The 21,053-nt window shown below is 44.7% G+C and overlaps 1 protein-coding gene across 7 annotated transcripts in view; it reads right to left on the bottom strand.

The window, feature by feature from the left end:
- ptprub (protein tyrosine phosphatase receptor type Ub) overlaps positions 1–21,053 on the bottom strand; it is a 1,172,978-nt gene that overhangs the window by 1,066,174 nt on the left and 85,751 nt on the right. For all 7 annotated transcript variants that reach the window (XM_085962902.1, XM_085962905.1, XM_085962901.1 and 4 more), the window contains exon 2: positions 8,196–8,246. In XM_085962902.1, coding sequence (XP_085819028.1) covers positions 8,196–8,246 — 51 coding nt within the window. The remainder of the gene's footprint in view (positions 1–8,195; positions 8,247–21,053) is intronic.

Raw genomic sequence — 21,053 nt, 5'->3', positions numbered from 1 at the left:
TACATTGCACTCAGTGTGTAGAAGGTGTAGCGTACATGGTACAACATTATAGGAAATGAATCTTACAGTATGGCTTGGCTTGTATATGACCCGAGGGACCAGCTCTGGGAGCAATAGTAGCATTGAGGTGGTTTGCCACAGTTGTCCAGTAAGTCAAAGCCCACTGGATCTTAGTTGTGCCTTAACAGCTTTAGGTCCAATCGTTCTCAAGCTGATGTTGTTAAGAGTGAAGAGGACAGTTTTGTGTAAAGCATGCCCTTGCTTTGAATCACAATGAGATCATCAGGCAGTCGGTACATCAGCGGTTAAGTCCATGTTGAAAGCACTTCCCTAGCTGCTCGTCCAACAGTGTGGAAAAAGAAAAAGTGCCCCTTAATTTGAATGTGTGTTAGGAGCATATTAATTATCAAAAGAAAACAAGAATGAATTCGAAACTCCCACCCATAAAAATGGTTAAAACATGGCCTTTTGATGATTAGAAAGCTATTTAAAAAGGAATGCATTTAAAACAAAAAGTTACAGGCAGGGAGGGAATAGCAGCAATGATCAAGGCGCCACTGATGAGGGTTTTGGCAGTTGCCATGAGTGGAGCCCTTAGGAGGTAGTCTAAATTTGGTTTAACAGGCTTTAATGCAAATTCTTGCTTGTAAACAGGCTGGAGAACACGTGGCTAACATGAGTGTGAATTTTCTGAGTGCCCCTCTTCTTTGCCAGTACATGTTCAGAAAGCCCTCCCCCTCTGCCTGCGGTTCATGTTGCCGTGTCCATCGACCTGGAAGGCTAGCTAAGCCCTAAAAATGAACATATCAACATTCAGCTCGATAAGAAAGAAATCAAACTGTGTCACATAGATTGGGATCGATTGCCTGGCACAAACACAATGCTGCAGTTATTTGTACTGATAACATTCAGCGCTGCTTTCTGAAAGTTTTTGTTCCAAGGGAAGGGCCTGGACAAGGCAATGGGAATTAGAACAATAGCTAATTGAACATATGGCTGAACCTGGCCGGATAAAAACAAACACACCCTTTCTTTCATCTGCCAAAGGAAACGTCAGTCAGAATGGAAGCTGAATCATATGGCTTTTACTGAAAGCAGAAATCTGCACTGTGAGATACAAAGTTGCCCATAGTTTGGGGAACTTTCACCTCCAGGTTACTGGAGAACTTTAAAAAAATATATTAATACAGTGTCTGGTTTTGTGGCACCGAATAAAGATGGGAGCAGATTTCGGCAGCGCTGCAATCGTGATCCTTATCAATTGACAAATCCACTCTGTTAGGATTGTACTTGTACTTCTTGCAATCTAGTATACTGTGTTCGCTGCTCACGATGCGGTCTCCTCTACATTGGGGAGACCAAATGCAGATTGGGTAACCGCTTTACGCAACACCTCTGTTCAGTCCGTAAGGGGGACCCCGATCTTCAGGTCCTGTCATTTTAATTCACCGCTCCATTCCCACTCGGACCTCACCGTCCTTGGCCTCTTGTATTGTTCCACGGAAGCTCAACGTAAACTCGAGGAACAGCACCTCATCTTCCGATTAGGCACTTTGCAGCCTTCGGGACTCCATATCGAGTTCAACAATTTCAGATCATAACCTCGGCCCCTATTACATTTTTACTTATATTTTTTATCCACACCTTTGTTTTGGTTTTTCCCTTTCCCCCCACCTTTCCTTTTTTTCTCTCTCCCACATGGCAGCGGTCTCTCATTCTGCCAGGACATTTCACACCTAATCTGAGCCGTCTTTTGTCTCCACTACTCCTATCACCATCTCGTCTCATTTTGAATACCTCAATGTCTCTTCACTTTTGTTCTGTCCCAGCCCTGCCTTTCGATCTATTTCATTTCCTTTCCAGTTTTGAAAAAGGGTTAGGTTCGAAACATCGACTCTAATTTCTCTCCACGGATGTTGCCTGGCCTGCTGAGTTTTTCCAGCATTTTCTGTTGTTATTTCGGATTTCCAGCATCTGCAGTATTTTGCTATCGTTCTATGTTAGGATTGGTCTCACTTGCCTGGCTTCTAGTGCCCACGCCAATCAGATGGCAGTCAGCATCAAAAACGGTGTCAATTAAACAGCCATTCCTGTCCTAAGGATCCAGATTCAGGATAAATTATATCCGCTTCTCGTTGGGAAGATGAGACATATTGAAGGGCAGGCTAGCTTCAGAGATTCAGCCTAACTGGCAACTGTTTTACACAGTAACGTGTGTGGCAATGTAGCAGGAATATTAGCATGAGAAGAGATTAAAGCATGTAAAGTTAAGGCACATGGGATTGGGGGCAAGGTATTGACTTGGATAGAGAACTGGTTGGCGGACAGAAAGCAGAGAGTAGGAATTAACGGGTCTTTTTCCGAGTGGCAGGCAGTGACTAGTGGGGTACCGCAGGGATCGGTCCTTGGACCCCAGCTATTCACTATATATATTAATGATCTGGACAAGGGAACTAGATGTAATATCTCCAAGTTTGCAGACGACATAAAGCTGGGTGGGCGTGTGTGCTGCGAAGAGGATACCGAGAAACTCCAGGATGATTTGGACAGGTTGGGTGATTGGCAGAAGCATGGCAGATGCAATATAACGTGGATAAATGCGAGGTTATCCACTTTGGTGTCAAAAACAGAAAGGCAGACTATTATCTGAATGGCAATAGATTGGGAGAAGGGGAAGTGCAACGAGACCTGGGTGTCCTTGTGCACCAGTCGCTGAAGGTAAGCATGCAGGTGCAGCAGGCGGTGAAGAAGGCAAATGGTATGTTGGCCTTCATAGCGAAAGGGTTTGAGTACAGGAGCAAGGATGTCCTGCTGCAGTTGTACAGGGCCTTGGTGAGACCACACCTCGAGTACTGTGTGCAGTTTTGGTCGCCTTATCTGAGGAAGGATGTTCTTGCCATGGAAGGAGTTCAGCGAAGATTCACAAGGCTGATCCCTGGGATGGCAGGAATGACGTATGAGGAGAGATTGGGTTGATTGGGCTTATACTCGCTGGAGTTTAGAAGAATGAGAGGGGATCTCATCGAAACTTATAAAATTCTGACAGATCTGGACAAACTAGATGCAGGTAGAATGTTCCCGATGGTCGGAGAGTCCAGAACCAGGGGTCATAGCCTAAGGATAAGGGGTAAGCCATTTAGGACAGAAATGAGGAAGAATTTCTTCACCCAGAGAGTGGTGAACCTGTGGAATTCTCTACCACAGAAGGCGGTTGAGGCCAAGTCTTTAAATATATTCAAGAAGGAGTTAGATATATTTCTTAGAGCTAAAGGTATCAAGGGATATGGGGAGAAGGCAGGGACAGGGTACTGAGTTTGGATGATCAGCCATGATCACATCGAATGGCGGAGCAGGCTCGAGGGGCCGAATGGCCTACTCCTGCTCCTATCTTCTATGTTTCTAACCATGTATTTTCCTCAGAACACAGTACACAAGCACGAGGCACTTTAACCCTTAATACTAGTTAAAAGAAATGTATAACCATCTAGTCTTTCCAGAGGTTAATTGAAAGGAAAAAGCATAAAGCTGAAAACAATCTTTCAGCACTCAAAGATTGAGATCATCTATAGATCTGCACAATTCCTAACTTATAACATGGCAAGAAGTTCACAGAAATTCCTTCAAGTTAGATGAAAGTAAAGGCAGGGCCATTATAATCACCACAGCTCTTTCAATGTTTTGAAAGGTTCAGCAAACAGGTAGCATGCTCAAGCAGCTATGTTCATGGGCACAGTTTCAGATTTGATATACAACACGCTGGAGGGGCCCAGCTAATCATGTAAAAACTAATCATCAGATTAGATAGTGTTAATTTGAAAAAGGCCAACCAAAAAAAAAAGAGGGGAAAAAATTATGAATCCCACTGTCTAATTGTACATTTCACTGCTCCTAGATTAAAAAGGTGCAAGTAGTGGAAAATTGGAGTCAATCCATCAACACCTCACAATGCACATCTGTGGAGTTATGATCTATCTGTGGAATAATTACGATGACGTTTCTTTGCTCATACTCTTCCTCCCTTTATATTGCAGGTTTTCCTCCAACAGCAAGAGCGCCGTCAGCAACAACGCTACAGTACACATGTCCCAACACTCCTGGCAATGAAACCCTCCTGAAAAGGGTAGGTGGCTACTGCTCGCTGGCTTTGAATAAATGCTGCAGCAGTGGCAAAAATTAAACAGCGCCTTGTGAGTACGCAGGCGAGGTCGGCTGCTTTGGAATCTGTCTGTGGGCTGATCCAGACAGGCCGGCAATGCTGTTTCAATATCAGGGGAAGCAGTGTATGAACCTATCCCCAACAGCCAGACGGTCAAGTTTACACATCCAACTTTGAACTGATTGTGTACACACAATACCTCCGTTGAAAGTCTCAGTGTAATACAAAAAGGGATATGCTTCTAGGCTCACCAATGTAAGCAAAGCTAAAACAGTAGCATTCAGGTAACTACTGGAAGCTATCCTTTTTAGAATCATGGAAACTTCAGCATAGAAGGTGGCCATTCAGCCCATCATAATTATGTTGGTGCTGGTTGCACTTTGAAGCTATCTGCTCGAATTCCATTTCCCTGCTATTAATATGTAGTTTGGATGAAAGTCCATGCTTTTGATGTGCAGCACAAAGCTCCAGTCTATTTTCTTGTCTATTATTGCTTAAAAAGAGTTAAGCCTGCCCTGCCAGTTTATTTAATTCCCTCTTAAATGCCATTAATGATTCAGCACTTGTGATGGAATACATTCCACATTGAATAATCCTCGATACACACACACATACGTACACTCTCAATACATTGATCATACGAATATACCTCATTTCTTTCTGCCTCACCTTCCACAATGTGGTGTGGGCCACGTTAAGTGGTGGTGCTCACAGAGTAGTTGAGTTCATATCCGCAATTCTCCTCACTTAAGCGCGAGTCTAGGTGAGTTAGGAGTTCAGTTAGGGTGAGTCATTAGGTAGAAACCAGCTACTTCCCTATTGGGAAGTAGAGTTGCCAACCCTCTAGGAGTAACCTGGAGTCTCCAGGAATTGAAGGTTAATCTCCAGGACACTGCCGCAAGCAACCAGGGAGAAGAGTCATCGGGTATTAAGTATTTTTTCCATTTTCCTTGAACACTTTCGCTTCTGTTACCTAGGCCCTAAGCTCTGGAATTCCCTGCCTAAACCTCTTCACCTCGCTAACTCTTTCCTCCTTTAAGACACTCCTTAAAACCTACCTCTTTGACCTAGCTTTTGATCAGCTGCCCTAATTTATCTTATGTGGCTCGGTGTCAAATGTTTTTGTCTTAAAATACTCCTGTGAAGCACCTTGGGACGTTTTACTACATTAAAGGCGCTATATAAATACAAGTAATTGTTGTTATTAGTTATAAAAATATTGGAGATAGGGAGGGGGAATAAAGGCTGTTTGACGGAGTCAAAAATCATCCAATCGGGTATCAAAGAGTCTGTTCATTTCCCAATTAGCGTGGGAAGGCGGTGCAGCATGAGGATGGACGTGTTGGGCAAACAATGGCAGGAGTGTGGGGGTGGGGCAGTTGGAGGCAGGAGGTCATGTGATGAAATCTCCAGGAATACATCCAGAGTTGGCAATCCTAGTGGGAAGGAGGAAAATTAAATTTACACTGCTGGGCAAATCATCCTGGTTGACTTTCATGGGCCGCTCAGCAGAATACCAGAATAGTATCATTAAGCTGCTTTGATGGCCCAGTGGGTAAAAGAATCCCTCTCTCCACCACCCACCCCACAATGTTGTAGTAAATCTTAGGAGCACTGAATCTGTGCTGAGTCGGCTGGGCAGCAACTGACCACAGTAACTCAGTCTTGGAAGGCAGCGGAAAAGAGAATTTAAAAAAAAATCAGCCATGGTTCTTACTCCAACGACAGATACACAAAAGTGCTCATGCAGGTATTAAGCAGTGACTGAATCAAGCTCAACAGTAATGCCTTGCATAGTCAAATAGCTTGCTGACACTCAGTCAAGATTACACATGTTTAAAGTAGAGTGACTTGGGTGAGGTGTTGCACATTTGCCAGTGATCAACGCTCTCGGGAGAGAAGGGAAGAAAATTGGCAAGAAAAAAAATCCTTTCACTGATCGTAATTTTCTTATTGTACAATACTGACAGTTTTATTGTGATGGTAGGTCTAGTCTGTCTGCAGGAGTTAGTCTCTCATCTGCTCCCAGCATCTCCAGGAAACAAAGGAAGCCATAGTGTGATAACATGAAAGCGCAAGACTAGTGTGTATTCTGTGTAATTGATGGCCGTCAATGGTGATCTGTTCAGCTACATGGCATTGCCTGTCAGTACCAAAGACAAGGTGTCTTGTCATGAATATGATTTATTAAAGAGATGGTAAAGTGTCACTGCATAATATTAGAGTTGCCAATCATACAAGAGATTGGAAAATTATTCTTTTCCAAAAAAAGGATCATGCCATTGTCAAATTTTGCAATGATACAGCATCTGCCTTAGCGCCAGTATGCAACGCCAGCCAAAACCATCCTCCTCCTCCTCCTCCACCCCCCCCCCAGCCCCCACAATATGGGCACATTGCCCCTTTAACTTAGTCACTGAAGGGTGGCCACCCTACATCGCAGTGCAAAGGTCAAGATTTCCAACATCAAGCCCGCCCAATAACCCGGAGTGGGCCTGCCCAACTCACTCCGGTGGCAATTTGAAAACTTTTTCCTTCCTCTTTACTCCCCACTCTTGCCGCAAATCAAAGAAATGGTTCAACTCAAGGTTTTCTTTCTCTCTCTATCTTTTCTATGTAAAAGTAAACAACAAAAAGATCAAAGTGCCTAAGCCTTGCTCCATAATCAAGTTGCCCTTTAATCAAACCGATTCTTCTTCGTGGCTCCTTTCTGCTTTACTTGATTAACTAAGAGATGGGTTCTGTAAGCAGAGAAAGAGAAATTGCCTCATTCCCACCAGTCGTATAGGAAGCTGTCAGTTTTCATTAGCGGGTCTACAAAAACCTACTGCGAAGATCCTAAAATAAAACAAATCAGTGAAGGGCCAGGGAAAAAGTAGAAGAGATTAAGAAATCAGGAATATTATACATTGAACAGGTAAGTAGCTTTATAGAAGTGAAGGGCCAACCATAGACAGGACTAGAAGGAAAGGAGTAATTAAGGCCGGAGAATGAAGATTTTATAAAGGTGATAAAAGGTTGTGTGTCCTTAATATAACAGAGTGACTCCTGCCAACGAACCGGAAGCTGATTTCAATGGCCGGAAGCTGCTCAGAAGCATTCTGCACGTTAATCTGCAAATTTCGATGATGTTTACGCTTGGCCCGCTCCCTGTTCCCGGCATTTTAGCCCCGTTCAGTTTTCCCCGAGATGTCAGCTCCACTCCGTTATCCCAACATTTCAGGCCCACTCCCTGTTCGACATTTCAGGCCTGCTCCCTGTTCTGACATTTCTCTGTTCACCAGAAATGCATTAAGCTCAAACGGAGCCTCCAAACAACATGGTGTCCACATTATTTTATAAAGTTTCAACCCAATTTAAACAGAACCTATACAAAATATGCACTTCCGATATGACTGTGACAGCCTCTTCACGGATAACGGACAGTCGCTGCAAACAGCTTCACAGCATATTTTCAACAGTTTTTAAAAAAAATTAGGAACCACCAAAAAAGACTGGGCATGCACAACTACTTCCAGTTCATTGGCAGCAGTCACATCCATATTTTAAACACTAAATCCTCCAGAAATCAGTGCTTTACAGAATTCTCTTACCAATGATGTTAATTTGAAACCAGCATTCAAGAAACCTGTTTAATTTCCATTTCTGACATTATATACCTCAACTGCCCACTGAAGGGTGCAGATTGTTCACCAGGAAATGCCACATCATTATATACAAAGAGGAATTATCCTTTTCATTGCAAGTTAATGGACAGGACATGCTTGCAAAATACGATGCCTGTCTGCATCAGTCCTAACAAGTATTATTTTACTGGGTACTAACTGGACTGAAACACCAAGCACACGATGGAACTAAGTACACATCCTGCATTCTTCGAGTGCTGCTGCCAGACATGGAAAGAATGCACTCAGGCTAGTTTCCAACCTCAACAATATGTATTTCAACATAATTGAAGAAAGTGAAAGGTCTGCTTGCAGGGGGTTGGGAGTGAAACGCACACAGTTACCATAAAACACACTTTAAAAGGCACACTTACTGTCAAACGCTGACATAGATGTGGAATCCGATTCTTCAGCAAATGTCCTCCCTAAAATATAAAATAAAAGTCTTCAGTGAAGGGAAGGTTAAGCTGCAATCCAAATTATCACACAAGATTGCGAGATAACAAGACCTGTTCAGATGCCGTTTGAGGGAAAATAATTTACCATCTGATCACATAAAATACACTAAAACCAAGTCAGTTTAATCACATGGACTATTTAATGAACGGATACCAATATGGTATAGGAAAAAATAATCACACTTGCGCCAATACACCTTAATGTTGTGGGATAAGTTTAAACAATAGCTTGTCTCCCACTTGATACCCAAATCCTCCTACTACTCGAGAATTATTCTGGAGGCTGAGGACAATCCAAAATACTTCTTTTCATGCTATATCAGCTGTTCTGAGCCCTCTATCTCACCATCAGTGTTAAGTGTGAGAAACTGATGGCTTTTTTATCTTGAAGTTTGAGACTCTCCCTTTGGTTGCCTCAGCCTCATCCCTTTCCATACCATAATCCTGATCTCCCATCTAGTCTCTTGCTGACCACATCGCCTCCACAAGATTCAACTCCCGTGCCTTCAACCCTCGCCCAACCCAACTTCTTACCACACAACTTTCGCCAACTTAACATTTTGGTTAACACTGAAGCCATAGCTAAGTGAGGTGCATCTGTATGGGGACAGAATGTGTACTTTGAATCAATGGGTTCATTTAAAGATTCTGATGCCTGGAAACACAACAACAACAATTTATTTTGCGCCTTTCACGTAGTAAAACATCCCAAGGCACTTCACAGGTGTATTATAAGCCAAAATATTTGACACCGAGCCACAAAAGGAGAAATTAGGGCAGGTGACCAAAAGCTTGGTCAAAGAGGTAGGTTTTAAGTAGCGTCTTAAAGGAGGAAAGAGAGGCGGAGAAGTTTAGGCAGGGAATTCCAGAGCTTAGGACCTAGGCAACAGAAGGCCACCGATGGTTGGGCGATTATAAATGGTGAATGCTCAAGAGGGCAGAATTAGAGGAGTGTAGATATCTCGGGGGGTTGTGGAGCTGGAGAAGATTACAGAGATAGGGAGGGGCGAGGCCATGGAGGGATTTGAAAATAAGGGATGAAAATTTTGAAATCGAGGCGCTGCTTAACAGAGAGCCAGTGTAAGTCAGCGAGCACAAGGATGATGGGTGAACGGGACTTGGTGCGAGTTAGGACATGGGCAGCCGAGTTTTGGATGACCTCAGGTTTACGTAGGGTAGAATGTAGGAGGCCAGCCAGGAGTGCATTGGAATAGTCAAGTCTAGAGGTAACAAAGGCATGGATGAGGGTTTCGACAGTGGAAGAGATCAGGCAAGGGCGGAGACAGGCGATGTTACGGAGGTGGAAATAGGCGGTCTTAGTTATGCAGCGGATACGTGATCAGATGCTCACTTCAGGGTCAAATATGACACCAAGGTTGCGAACAGTGTGGTTCAACCTCAGACAGATGTTAGGGAGAGGGATTGAGTCAGTGGCTAGGGAACAGAGTTTGTGGCAGGGACAGGAAAAGGAAACAATGGCTTCGGTCATCCCAATATTTAATTGGAGAAAATTTCTGCTCATCCAGAACTGGATGTCGGACAAGCAGTCTGACAATTTAGAGACTGCGGAGGGGTCGAGACAAGTGATGGGAAGGTAGAGCTGGGTGTCGTCAGTGTACATGTGGAACCTGACGCTGTGTTTTCGGATGATGTCGCCAAGGGGCAGCTTGTAGATGAGATATATGAGGGGGCCAAGGATAGATCCTTGGGGGACACTAGAGATAACGATGCGGGAGCGGGAAGAAAAACCGTTGCAGGAAATTCTCTGGCTAAGATTAGATAGATAAGAATGGAACCAGGCGAGTGCAGTCCCACCCAGCTGGACGATGGTGGAGATGATGGAGTGATCAACCGTGTCAAAGGTTGTAGACGAGTCAAGAAGGACGAGGAGGGGTAGCTTACCTTTGTCACAATCACAAATGACATATTTTGTGACTTTGATGAGCGTTTCGGTACTGTGGCAGGGGCGGAAACCTGATTGGAGGGATTCAAACATGGAGTTGCGGGAAAGATGGGCACGGATTAGGGAGGCAACACCACGCTCAAGGACTTGAGAGGAAAGGGAGGTTGGAGATGGGGCGGTAGTTCGCAAGGACAGAGGGGGTCAAGGGTTGTTTTTTTTTTTGAGGCGGGGGGGTGATGACGGCAGATTGGAGGGAGGGGGGGGACAGTACCTCAGGAGAGAAAACCATTAATGTCAGCTAACATGGGAGCCAGAAAAGGAAGTTGGGTGGTCAGCAGTTTGGTGGGAATAGGGTCGAGCGAGCAGGAAGTACGTCTCATGGACAAGATGAGCGCGGAGGTGTCACAAGGGGAGATCGGAGAGAAACTGGAGAAAGATGCAAGTTCAGGGCTAGGGCAGGGGGGAACCTTAGAGGGAGTTTGGCCCGGTGGGCTAGGGGAAGGAAGGGAAGTGGCAGAAGCAACTGAACGGATGATCTCAATCTTGGAGACAAGAGAAGTCCATGAGCTCCTCACACTTGTTGTCAGAGGGGAGGGTGGAGGAGACATGGGAGAGGGGTTTAAGAAGGCAGTCAGTAGTGGAGAATAGAAGCCGGGGTTTATCTTTGCATTCTAGAATAATTCGGGAATAGTGAGCAATTTTGGCAGACGAGAGCAGGACGTGATAATGCTTTATGTGCCATATCCATTCAAGTCTGCGTCCCTTGGACTTAAGGGAGCAAAGATGAGGGCCATACCAGGGGGAATGGCCAGGGTGAGAGAGTGTAATTGTTTTAATAGGGATGAGGGCATCAAAGGTGGTGGTGAGGGCATGGCTGAGCAGATCTGTAGCTGCAGAAATGGTGTGGGGAATGGAGGGCCAAAGGCTGGACAGTTGGGATTTAATTAGTGCAGTTGTAAGATAGTTGTAAGAGTTTTTTTCTAGGAGCGGTCACAAGGAAGTAGGGTTGGGGAAGGGGGCGGGTGGTGGTGGGCAGTGGAAGAGGGATGTGGATGGAGAGCGATAAGAGAAAAAAAGTGGTCAGAGATGGCCTTATCTGCAATTGACACGATGGGTGGCAAGGTCAAGGGGGTGGCCATGAATATCGGTTGGGGAGTTTACATGGAGAGAGAGAGAGATTAAGGGAGAATAGGAGGCTAGTGAACTCGGAGGAGAGGGAGCATGATGAATTGAGATGGAGGTTGAAAACACCGAGAACAAGAAGTCATTCAGTGCAGAGGCTGAGGGAGGAAAGCAGTGAAGATATCTCAGTAATAAAATGTTTATGGTACTTGGGTGGGCAGTAGAGAACTAGAATTTTAAATGAGAGGCGAGTGGGGTGGAATAAGGGGAGATGCTCAAAGGAGGAGAAAGTGCCGGAGGAGTAGGCGGACAGACCAAGGTGTAATTTGGTGATGAGAGCCACACCGCCACCATGGCAGTCTGAGCAAGGCAAGTGGTGGAAGGTATAGCCAGGCAGGGAGGCTTCATTTAGGGTAAGGTGTCATCACCCCTCAGCCAAGTTTTCATCAGGGCCACGATATCTATGCAATCATCCACGATAAGCTCATGGATGGCAAGGGCTTTGTTCGCAAGTGCAGACATTCTGGAGGGAGATGCGGAGAGGGTTGGTGATGGCTGACCCACTGCCAGCGTTCACAGGGTCAGCGCTTGCGGGGGGGTGGTGGTGGGGGTGAGGGGGGGGAGTTGGACAGGGAGGAGATTGGCAAGATATGCCCCCAGTGGGTGCCGAGAAAGTAGGATGGGACAGTTGGGGCTGCTGCTCATAAGGAGGCAGCGACGAATGCCTTGATGGGCCCTTCGTAGGATGCCAAGAGAGGCACAAAGAGATAGTCAAGCCTGGGACGGCGGCAGGAGAGTACGAAGGTCGAAGAGTAATGAAGGATTGGGGTAGGGATGTGGGAAGGCAGAGCATCTAAGAGAGGAGAGATGAAAGGAGGCATGACAACAGGAGAAAGTGGTTAGGGAGGGATAAAGAGAAAAGGAAAAAAGGGAGAGAAAAAGTGCACACGTGAATGAATACAGGGGAAAAGCTCAGGTTACACAGGCATGGTTAAATGTAATAATTATTGGGATATGTATATCCTGGTAGCAGGGACTAGGTTGGAGACAATAGTAGGGAGACCAGGGTCAAAGGCAGAGGTCCCATGGAGGGTCAAAGCCGACATAAGCAGGATGGAGCATCGAAGAACCGCTGTCCAAAGCAGGCGAGTGAAGTCCAGAAGCTATTTGAAGTAGAGTTCGAGGATGGAGGTTGTTGCCGTAGGAATGAGAATCGGTAGCGATGCAGAAAGATGATGGCAAAATTGATGCAAGTTGGAGGTCACCGTAGATCAAAGCGGCGGAGAAAAAGTAAAACCACAAACCAGCAAAGCTGAAAACCGGTAAAACGAGTCACCGGACAGCAAGTGAAACAGCAGCTGCTAGCTCGAGGCCAAGCTGTAAAACCAGTAGAACTAGTTCAGCAGAGACACAGCCGCAGTTTAAAAGTTAAAAAACCTTTTAGCTGCAGAGACGGAGAAACAGCAGGCAAGTCTTAGTGTAATCCAGTGCAGAAACATAGTGGTGTAATCCAGTGTAGTTCAAAGCAGAAATGTAGTCTTGATGTCCAGAGAAGTCCAGGAGATCAGAAACCAATTTGAGAAAAGAATTCAGCAGCTTAAAACATGAAGCAACTGAAAAGCAAAGCAGTCACAGCCGCTGAGTCAAACAGTGTAGTCCGTAGAGTAGTCGTGTTGGTAGAGGAATCCAGTGATGGAAATCAAATTTCAGCAGAGCTCCGGCAGTTGAAAGAGCTCAGTGAGAACAAAGACACAACCAGGTCAGGGGATGGGCAGTGGACTCTGCAGGGGACACTTTAAACTTGTAGTTTGAGCTGAAATGCCTTCACTATCAGAGCCAGGGTATCTTAAGCGATGGGAGAAAGGAGATTAGGGGAAGAAAGGTCAAAGGATCACTATGTTTAACACAGCTGACCAGGAAAGAAAATGTCCCTCAGTTCAGCGAATTCAAAATGCTCAATCTCATTTACAAATCCCCTCCTCTGCAACCTCCTGCAGTCCCAAATGCCAGTACATCCCTTCTGCTCCTGTGACTCTTACCTCCTTTAAATTTCCCACTCTCTGTTACACTTCCAGTGGTGCAGCCCTCAGTCCCGCATTCAGGAAAAACTTTCTAAACTCCGCGCCCCTTCCTTCTTCAGAAGCCTGGTCTTCAGTCATGTCCTCTACTTCCTCTCCTATCCCTGCCGGCATCCACTTTCATTTTTAAGAAGTGCCTACAGACATTTTATGATGTTAAAGGCTTCATATAATTGCCAGTTGTTGATATTCTTCGTTCATCATTTTAGATTGTTCCTACCACTACTGCTTGTAACCACCAGTATTGTATCGAGAATATCCTTATGTCACTGTTGTTGCCAGCTGATTTGCCAATCTGCTACGGAAAAAGGTCATACTTCCAATCTGTGCAATACTCAACTCATTACCTCAAATTGTTTCCCTCCACCAATGATAGACTTGTACCTTATATGTCATATTCCTCAAAATCCTCTTCAGATACAACCCAAGTTTAGAAAGACAAAATCCATGATTGTACTGCTGGGTGTTTTACACAGCAGGAAAATTTCACTCATCATTCCTGAAATCACAGTGACAACACTACGGGCCAGATTTTCAGTGTGCCGTGAGGCGGGCTTTTACGCGTGCAGGGGGGGGGGGGGGGCAAAAATCCCGAATTCGGGGGTCCCGACACCAACCCGCCTCCACGTAAGTTTCAGAGGAGGCGGGTACCCGCCCTGCACTGGGACCTGCCGACCCGAGGCGGGAAGGGATTAGTGCCAATTAACTGCCTGTTACCGACGACATAGGTCGGACAAAGAAAGAGGTTCTGCTGAGAGAGTTTGAGCAGCTAGGGACTAAATTAAAAAGCAGAACCACAAAGGTCATAATCTCTGGATTATTACCTGAGCCACGAGCAAATTGGCATAGGGTCAATAGGACCAGGGAGATGAATGCGTGGCTCTAAGACTGGTGTGGGAGAAATGGGTTTCGATTTGTGGGGTACTAGGGAAAGAGTGTTGTTCCGTTGGTACGGACTACACCGGAACCATGCTGGGACCAGAGTTCTAGTGAATCAAATAACTAGGGAGGTAGATAGGGCTTTAAAGTAAATAAGGTGGGGGGAGGGTCCCGGTGGAGAGAAATCCAGAACGCTAAAGACAAAAGACAAGGAAGCAGTGCAGGAAAGTGACTGAAGTAAGGATAACCAGATTGTGTCAGGAAGGGACAGAGCGTACAAACAAGAGTGCAATACCAAATAGGGTCCGGCTAAGAAAAATGATAAGCCAAAAAGGGCCATAGTACAAAAAAATGTTAAGATGTCTAAAAATGTTAAAAAGACAAATCTAAAGGCACTGTATCTGAATGCACGAAGCATTCCTAATAAGGTTGACGAATTAACATCGCAAATAGATGTAAACGGATACGATATAATTGCGATTACGGAGACATGGCTGCAGGGTGACCAAGGCTGGGAGCTGAATATCCAAGGATATTCGATATTTAGGAAGGACAGGCAAAAAGGAAAAGGAGGTGGGGTGGCGTTGTTAGTAAAAGGATGAAATCAGAGCAATAGCGAGACCCAGTCTGTCAAATTAGGTAACCACACCTCCCCCGCCCTGACCCTGAACACGGGGGTCCCACAAGGTTGTGTGCTGAGCCCCCTCCTCTACTCCCTCTTCACCCACGACTGTGTGGCTGTTCATGGTTCCAACACCATCATCAAGTTTGCAGATGATACCACGGTGGTAGGCCAGATCACCAACAACGATGAGTCAGCCCACAGGGAGGAGGTCCAGCACCTCGTGAAGTGGTGCGCCGATAACAACCTGGCCCTTAACACCAAGAAAACCATTGTGGACTTCATGAAGTCTAAAGGTGGAAGACACACCCCCATCCACATCCATGGGGCAGTGGTGGAAAGGGTGGACAGCTTTAAGTTCCTCGGAGTCCACATCACGGAAGACCTCTCCTGGTCCCTCAATACCTCCTCTCTGGTGAAGAAGGCCCAGCAGCACCTATATTTCCTACGGAGGCTGAAGGGATGTAACCGGTCACCCCTGATCCTCTCTAACTTCTACCGCTGCACAATAGAGAGCATCCTGACGAACTATATCACAGTGTGGTATGGCAGCTGTAGCTCCTATGACCGGAAAGCCCTGCAGCGGGTAGTCAAAACTGCCCAACGCATTACCGGCACCCGGCTACCGACCATTGAGAACATCTACCAGAAACGCTGTTTACGGAGGTCACGGTCCATCATCAAAGACCCTACCCACCCCAGCCACAGTTTGTTCGCCCCCCCCTGCCATCTGGGAGACGCTACAGATGCATTCGCACCCGAACGACCAGATTTAGGAACAGCTTCTTTCCCAGGGCGGTCATCCTATTGAACTCTGCAAATAAACTCTAAAGCCTGCACATCTGCCAATGCACTTTATTATGGTTATGTTTATGTTGCAAGTCAAATGAATGTTAAATGTCTTAATCAAAATGTACACTCTCGGGAGCCGCAAGCTTACATTTCGTTGTACTGCACTTGTGCACTAACAATGACAATAAAGTTGATTATTATTATTATGATTATTATTAAAGGATATTGGCTCAGAAAATCAAGATGTAGAATCAGTCTGGGTGGAGCTAAGAAGCATCAGGGGCAGAAAACATCAGTGGGAGTTGTATGTAGGCCTCCAAACAGTAGTGGTAATGTAGGGGATGGCATCAAACAGGAAATTAGAGATGCATGTAAAAGCTTCTACAAGTATGTAAAAAAAAAATGATGAGTGAAGACAAATGTAGGTCCCTTACAGTCAGAAATGGGCGACTTTATAATGGGGAACAAGGAAATGTCAGAGCAATTAAACAAATACTTTGGTTCCGTCTTCACGGAAGAGGACACAAATAACTTCCCAGAAATGCTAGGGAACCAAGGGTCAAGTGAGAAGGAGGAATTAGAGGAAATTAGTATTAGCAAAAAAAGTGCTGGAGAAATTAATGGGACTGAAAGCCGATAAATCCCCAGGGCCTGATAATCTGCATCCAGAGTACTAAAAGAGGTAGCCATGGAAATAGTGGCTGCATTGGTTGTCATCTTCCAAAATTCTATAGATTATGGAACAGTTCCTGAAGATTGGAGGGTGGCAAATGTAACCCCACTATTTAAAGAGAGAGAGAAAACAGGGAACTACAGACCGGTTAGCCTAACATCAGCAGTAGGGAAAATGCTAGAGTCTATTATAAAAGATGTGATAACAGGGCACAGAAAATATCAACGGGATTAAACAAAGTCAACATGGATTTATGAAAGGGAAATCGTGTTTGACAAACCTACTGGAGTTTTTTTGAGGATGTAACTGGTAGAATAGATAAGGGAGAACCAGTGGATGTGGTGTATTTGGATTTTCAGAAGGCCTTTGATAAAGTCCCACATAAGAGGTTAGTGTGCAAAATTAAAGCACATGGGATTGGGGGGGGGGGTAATATACTGGCATGGATTGAAAATTGGTTAACAGACAGGAAAGAGAGTAGGGTACCGCAGGGATCAGTGCTTGGGCCCCAGCTATTCAAAATATATATCAATGATTTGGATGAGGAAATCAAATGTAAAATTTCCAAGTTTGCTGATGACACGAAACTAGGTGGGGTTGTGAGGAGGATGCAAAGCGGCTTCAAGGCGATTTAGACAAGTTGAGTGAGTGGGAAGTACATGGCAGATGCAGTATAACATGGATAAATGTGAAGTTGTCCACTTCGGTAGGAAAAACAGAAAGGTAGACTATTATTTAAATAGTGATAGATTGGGAAATGTTGATTTACAGAGGGACCTGGGTGTCCTTCTATACCAGTCACTGAAAGCAAACATGCAGGTGCAGCAAGCAGTTAGGAAGGCAAATGATATGTTGGCCTTCATTGCAAGAGGATTCGAGTACAGGAGCAAGAGTGTCTTACTACAGTTATACAGGGCCTTGGTGAGACCACACCTGGAGTACTGTGTGCAGTTTTGGTCTCCTTACCTAAGAAAGGATATACTTGCCTTTAGGGTTGCAAAGGGGTGGAATGTTTCCGGTAAATTTCCGGAAATTTTCCACGGGAAGTTTAGCTTGGGAATTTTGCCCAAAAAAGCACATGCTAGCATAATATTGTTTTTTTTGTATTTCTTTTTTTCTTCCCCCCACAGGTCCTCTCTTAAAATTACTAACAGAGATGGAATCTTAATTATTAAGGAATTTCTTAATCAATATATGTTTATCTTCTTACTTGGCTTGTTTTAATAATTACAAGTTTTGTGTGTGACTGTGAACAAGTGTGTCCTGATTGGTTGGATGAGTGATTAGCTCCCTCTATTTGTAGTATTTGCATATCGAATTGTGATTGGCCTGCAGGCATCTGTAAGACTGCTATAGTTTTTTTTAAGATCCAGGTTAGGGGTCCTGAGGGAAGTCATTTTGTTTTCTGCTGATGTTGTGATGATGCAGTAAGTAAATCAGACTTTATACCAAATAAACCAGTTACTTGTTGAAGTCTGTTGTCCTTAAATTTAAAATATACAAAATAATACACTATTGGTGATGTAGCGTCGTGTGTGTACAGGTCATGCTTCCATCACATGGAGCATCAGCAAAAATGTACTCACCCTGTTGCAATCGTGCTGATCGACTGCAGTTCGACAGAGATGAATGCCCTTTATTTCTCTGCATAGAACAATGCCACGTTTACCGTCGGATGTGTGGAAGCATTTTACCCCAGGCATTAAAGATGGAAAGACTGTGTACATGTGCAAACACTGTACAAAGCCATATGTAAAGAATGCCACAAAGATGCAGCAGCATTTATCCAAATGCAACAACTTCACTCAAAGCTCACAGCAGTCAGCCCAGAGTTCCTCTGCTTCCATTCAAGAAGATGATGGTTCTCATTCAGCATCAGGCTCCTTATCATCAGCAACTCCTGGCCCACTTGGAAGGTTCTTTGATACAATGGATAACCATAGCCAGAAGAATGCAGATGAGTGCCTTGCTCGAGCTGTATATGCAACAGGCTCACCACTCATGCTCACAGCCAATGTGTACTGGAAGAGATTTTTCAATGTTATTCACCCTGCATACTGTCCTCCCACCAGACATGCTTTGTCTACTTATTTGCTGGAGGCCGAGTATAACAGAGTCCAAGGAAAGCTCAAAGAAACGATAGCGATGGCAGACTGTGTTGCAGTTATCTCAGATGGGTGGTCAAATGTACGAGGGGAGGGCATCATAAACTACATCATCTCCACTCCTCTCCCAGTGTTCTTCAAGAGCACAGACACGAAGGACAACAGACACACAGGCACATACATTGCTGATGAGCTGAAAGCGGTCATCAACAATCTTGGATCACAAAAGGTCTTTGCAGTAGTTACTGACAATGCTGCGAATATGAAGGCTGCTTGGGCTCAAGTGGAGGAGGCCTACCCTCATATTACGTCTATTGGGTGCGCAGCTCATGGGCTTAACCTGCTCCTCAAGGACATCATGGGTTTGAGAACCATGGAAGCACTGTACAAGAGAGCCAAGCAAGTTGTTAAGTATGTCAGGGGAAAACAGGTAGTTGCAGCAACCTACAACTCCAAGCAAATGACAAAGAACAAGAACACCACACTGAAGCTGCCCAACAACACTAGATGGGGTGGTGTTGTCATAATGTACAACAGCCTTCTGGAGGGTAAGGAGTCGCTGCAAGAAATGGCAATATCCCAGTCTGGGGATATGGAAACCACCATCAAGAAAATACTGCTGGATGATGTGTTTTGGGAGAGAGTGGTTAGCAGCCTTAAGCTACTCTCACCAGTAGCATCTGCAATTGCTCAGATTGAAGGAGATGACGCTGTCTTGTCAGATGTTCTCAGGCTTTTTACTGATTTAAAAGAACAAATCAGCATTGCCCTACCCACATCCCTGCTGCTCAAAGCAGAGGAGAAGGCAATTGTTCAATTCATACAGACGCATCAAGAATTTTGTGTCAAGCCGATTCATGCTGGACCCAAAGCATGTTGGGAGACCAATACTTTCTGGAGAACAGATCAACAGCGCTTACAGTGTGATTTCTACCCTCTCACACCATCTCAATCTGGATGTGGGCAAAGTTCTGGGAAGTCTGGCAAAGTTCTCTACCAAGCAAGGTCTTTGGAATGGGGACGGGGTATGGGAATCATGCAAGCATATCAGTGCACATACCTGGTGGAAGGGACTTTGTGCATCTGAGGCCCTGTCACCTATTGCATCGGTGATACTCCAAATCCCACCTTCATCAGCAGCCTCTGAACGAAACTGGTCACTTTTTGGGAATACGCATACAAAGGTGCGCAACAGGCTGACTAACAAGAGAGTGGAGAAACTGGTGGCTATCCGGGCGAACCTACAACTTATTGAGCCAGATACAGAAGTGTCCACCACACAGCTAGACACTGACACAGAGGAGGAAATGGACACATCAGAGCCAGAGTCAGAGAATCAGGAGGAGCAATGATGAGTAGAAGACTCAAAGGGACAAAATAAGGACAAATTACAGGCTAAATAAGCTGACACTCTTTTTATTTTATTTTAGATGGGTCTTTTTTGTGAGGGTTCAATAAAGTTGTAATTATAACCTAAATAAAGTTTTGAAAGCCTGTTTTTATTTGTATGGAACAGTATGTCTATTTTGACGACAAAGATAATATAAGGGTCAGAGACAAAAACCATCAGTGTGCAAAAAAACTCAAAATTCCCATAAATTCCCAAAATTCCCGAAAATTCCCATGGAAAGTTTCCTTTTAAAAATTCCCAGAATTTTGCAACCCTACTTGCCATAGAGGGAGTGCAGCAAAGGTTCACCAGACTGGTTCCTGGGATGGCAGGACTGTCGTATGAGGATAGATTGGGCCAACTAGGCCTGTATTCACTAGAGTTTAGAAGAATGAGGGGATCTCATTGAAACGTATAAAATTCTGACAGGGCTAGACAGACTGGATATTTCCCCTGGCTGGGGGGGTCTAGAACGAGGGGTCACAGTCTCAGGATACGGGGTAGGACATTTAGGACTGAGATGAGGAGAAATTTCTTCACTCAGAGGGTGGTGAGCCTGTGGAATTCTCTACCACAGAAGGCTGTGGAGGCCAAGTCACTGAATATATTTAAGAAGGAGATAGATAGATTTCTAGACACAAAAGGCATCAAAGGGTATGGGGAGAGCGCAGGAATATGGTATTGAGATAGAGGATCAGCCACGATCATATTGAATGGCAGAGCAGGCTCGAAGGGCCTACTCCTGCTTCTATTTTTCTATGTTTCTATGCATCCTTTGAAACAAGTTAACAATCCTATATTCCAAAAAAAAATTCTTCACAGTCAAATCATTAAACACCTTAACGTTTTCCAAACATTAAATAGAGCACACGAGAGGAGTGAGGGAAGAAAAACAAAAGCTGTAATCCCCTAATACACAAATTATAAAATACTGACCAAAAGAATTCTCAGAAATTGTAAAAACCATTAGGCTCAACAAGCCCGTCCCTTTTTGATAGCTCTAACCCACCTACCAAAGACTATTTGCACTGGAGCAGAGAAAGCCAAGAGGAGATTTAATAGAGTTTTTAAAATTATGAAGGGTTTTGATGAAGTGAACATGGAAAAACTAATCTCCTCTGGTTGAGGAGTCAGTGACAAGGGGTCATCAATATAAAATCATCACCAAGAGGAGAGGTGTTCAGAGAAATGTCTTTATGCAGAGTTGTTG

The sequence above is a fragment of the Somniosus microcephalus genome, chromosome 20, assembly GCF_052327205.1.
Source record: "Somniosus microcephalus isolate GS21.2 chromosome 20, FLI_Smic_1.0, whole genome shotgun sequence".
Lineage (NCBI taxonomy): Eukaryota > Metazoa > Chordata > Chondrichthyes > Squaliformes > Somniosidae > Somniosus > Somniosus microcephalus.
Note: the sequence above shows the minus strand (reverse complement) of the source record. Positions and strands in the feature narration are given on the sequence as shown.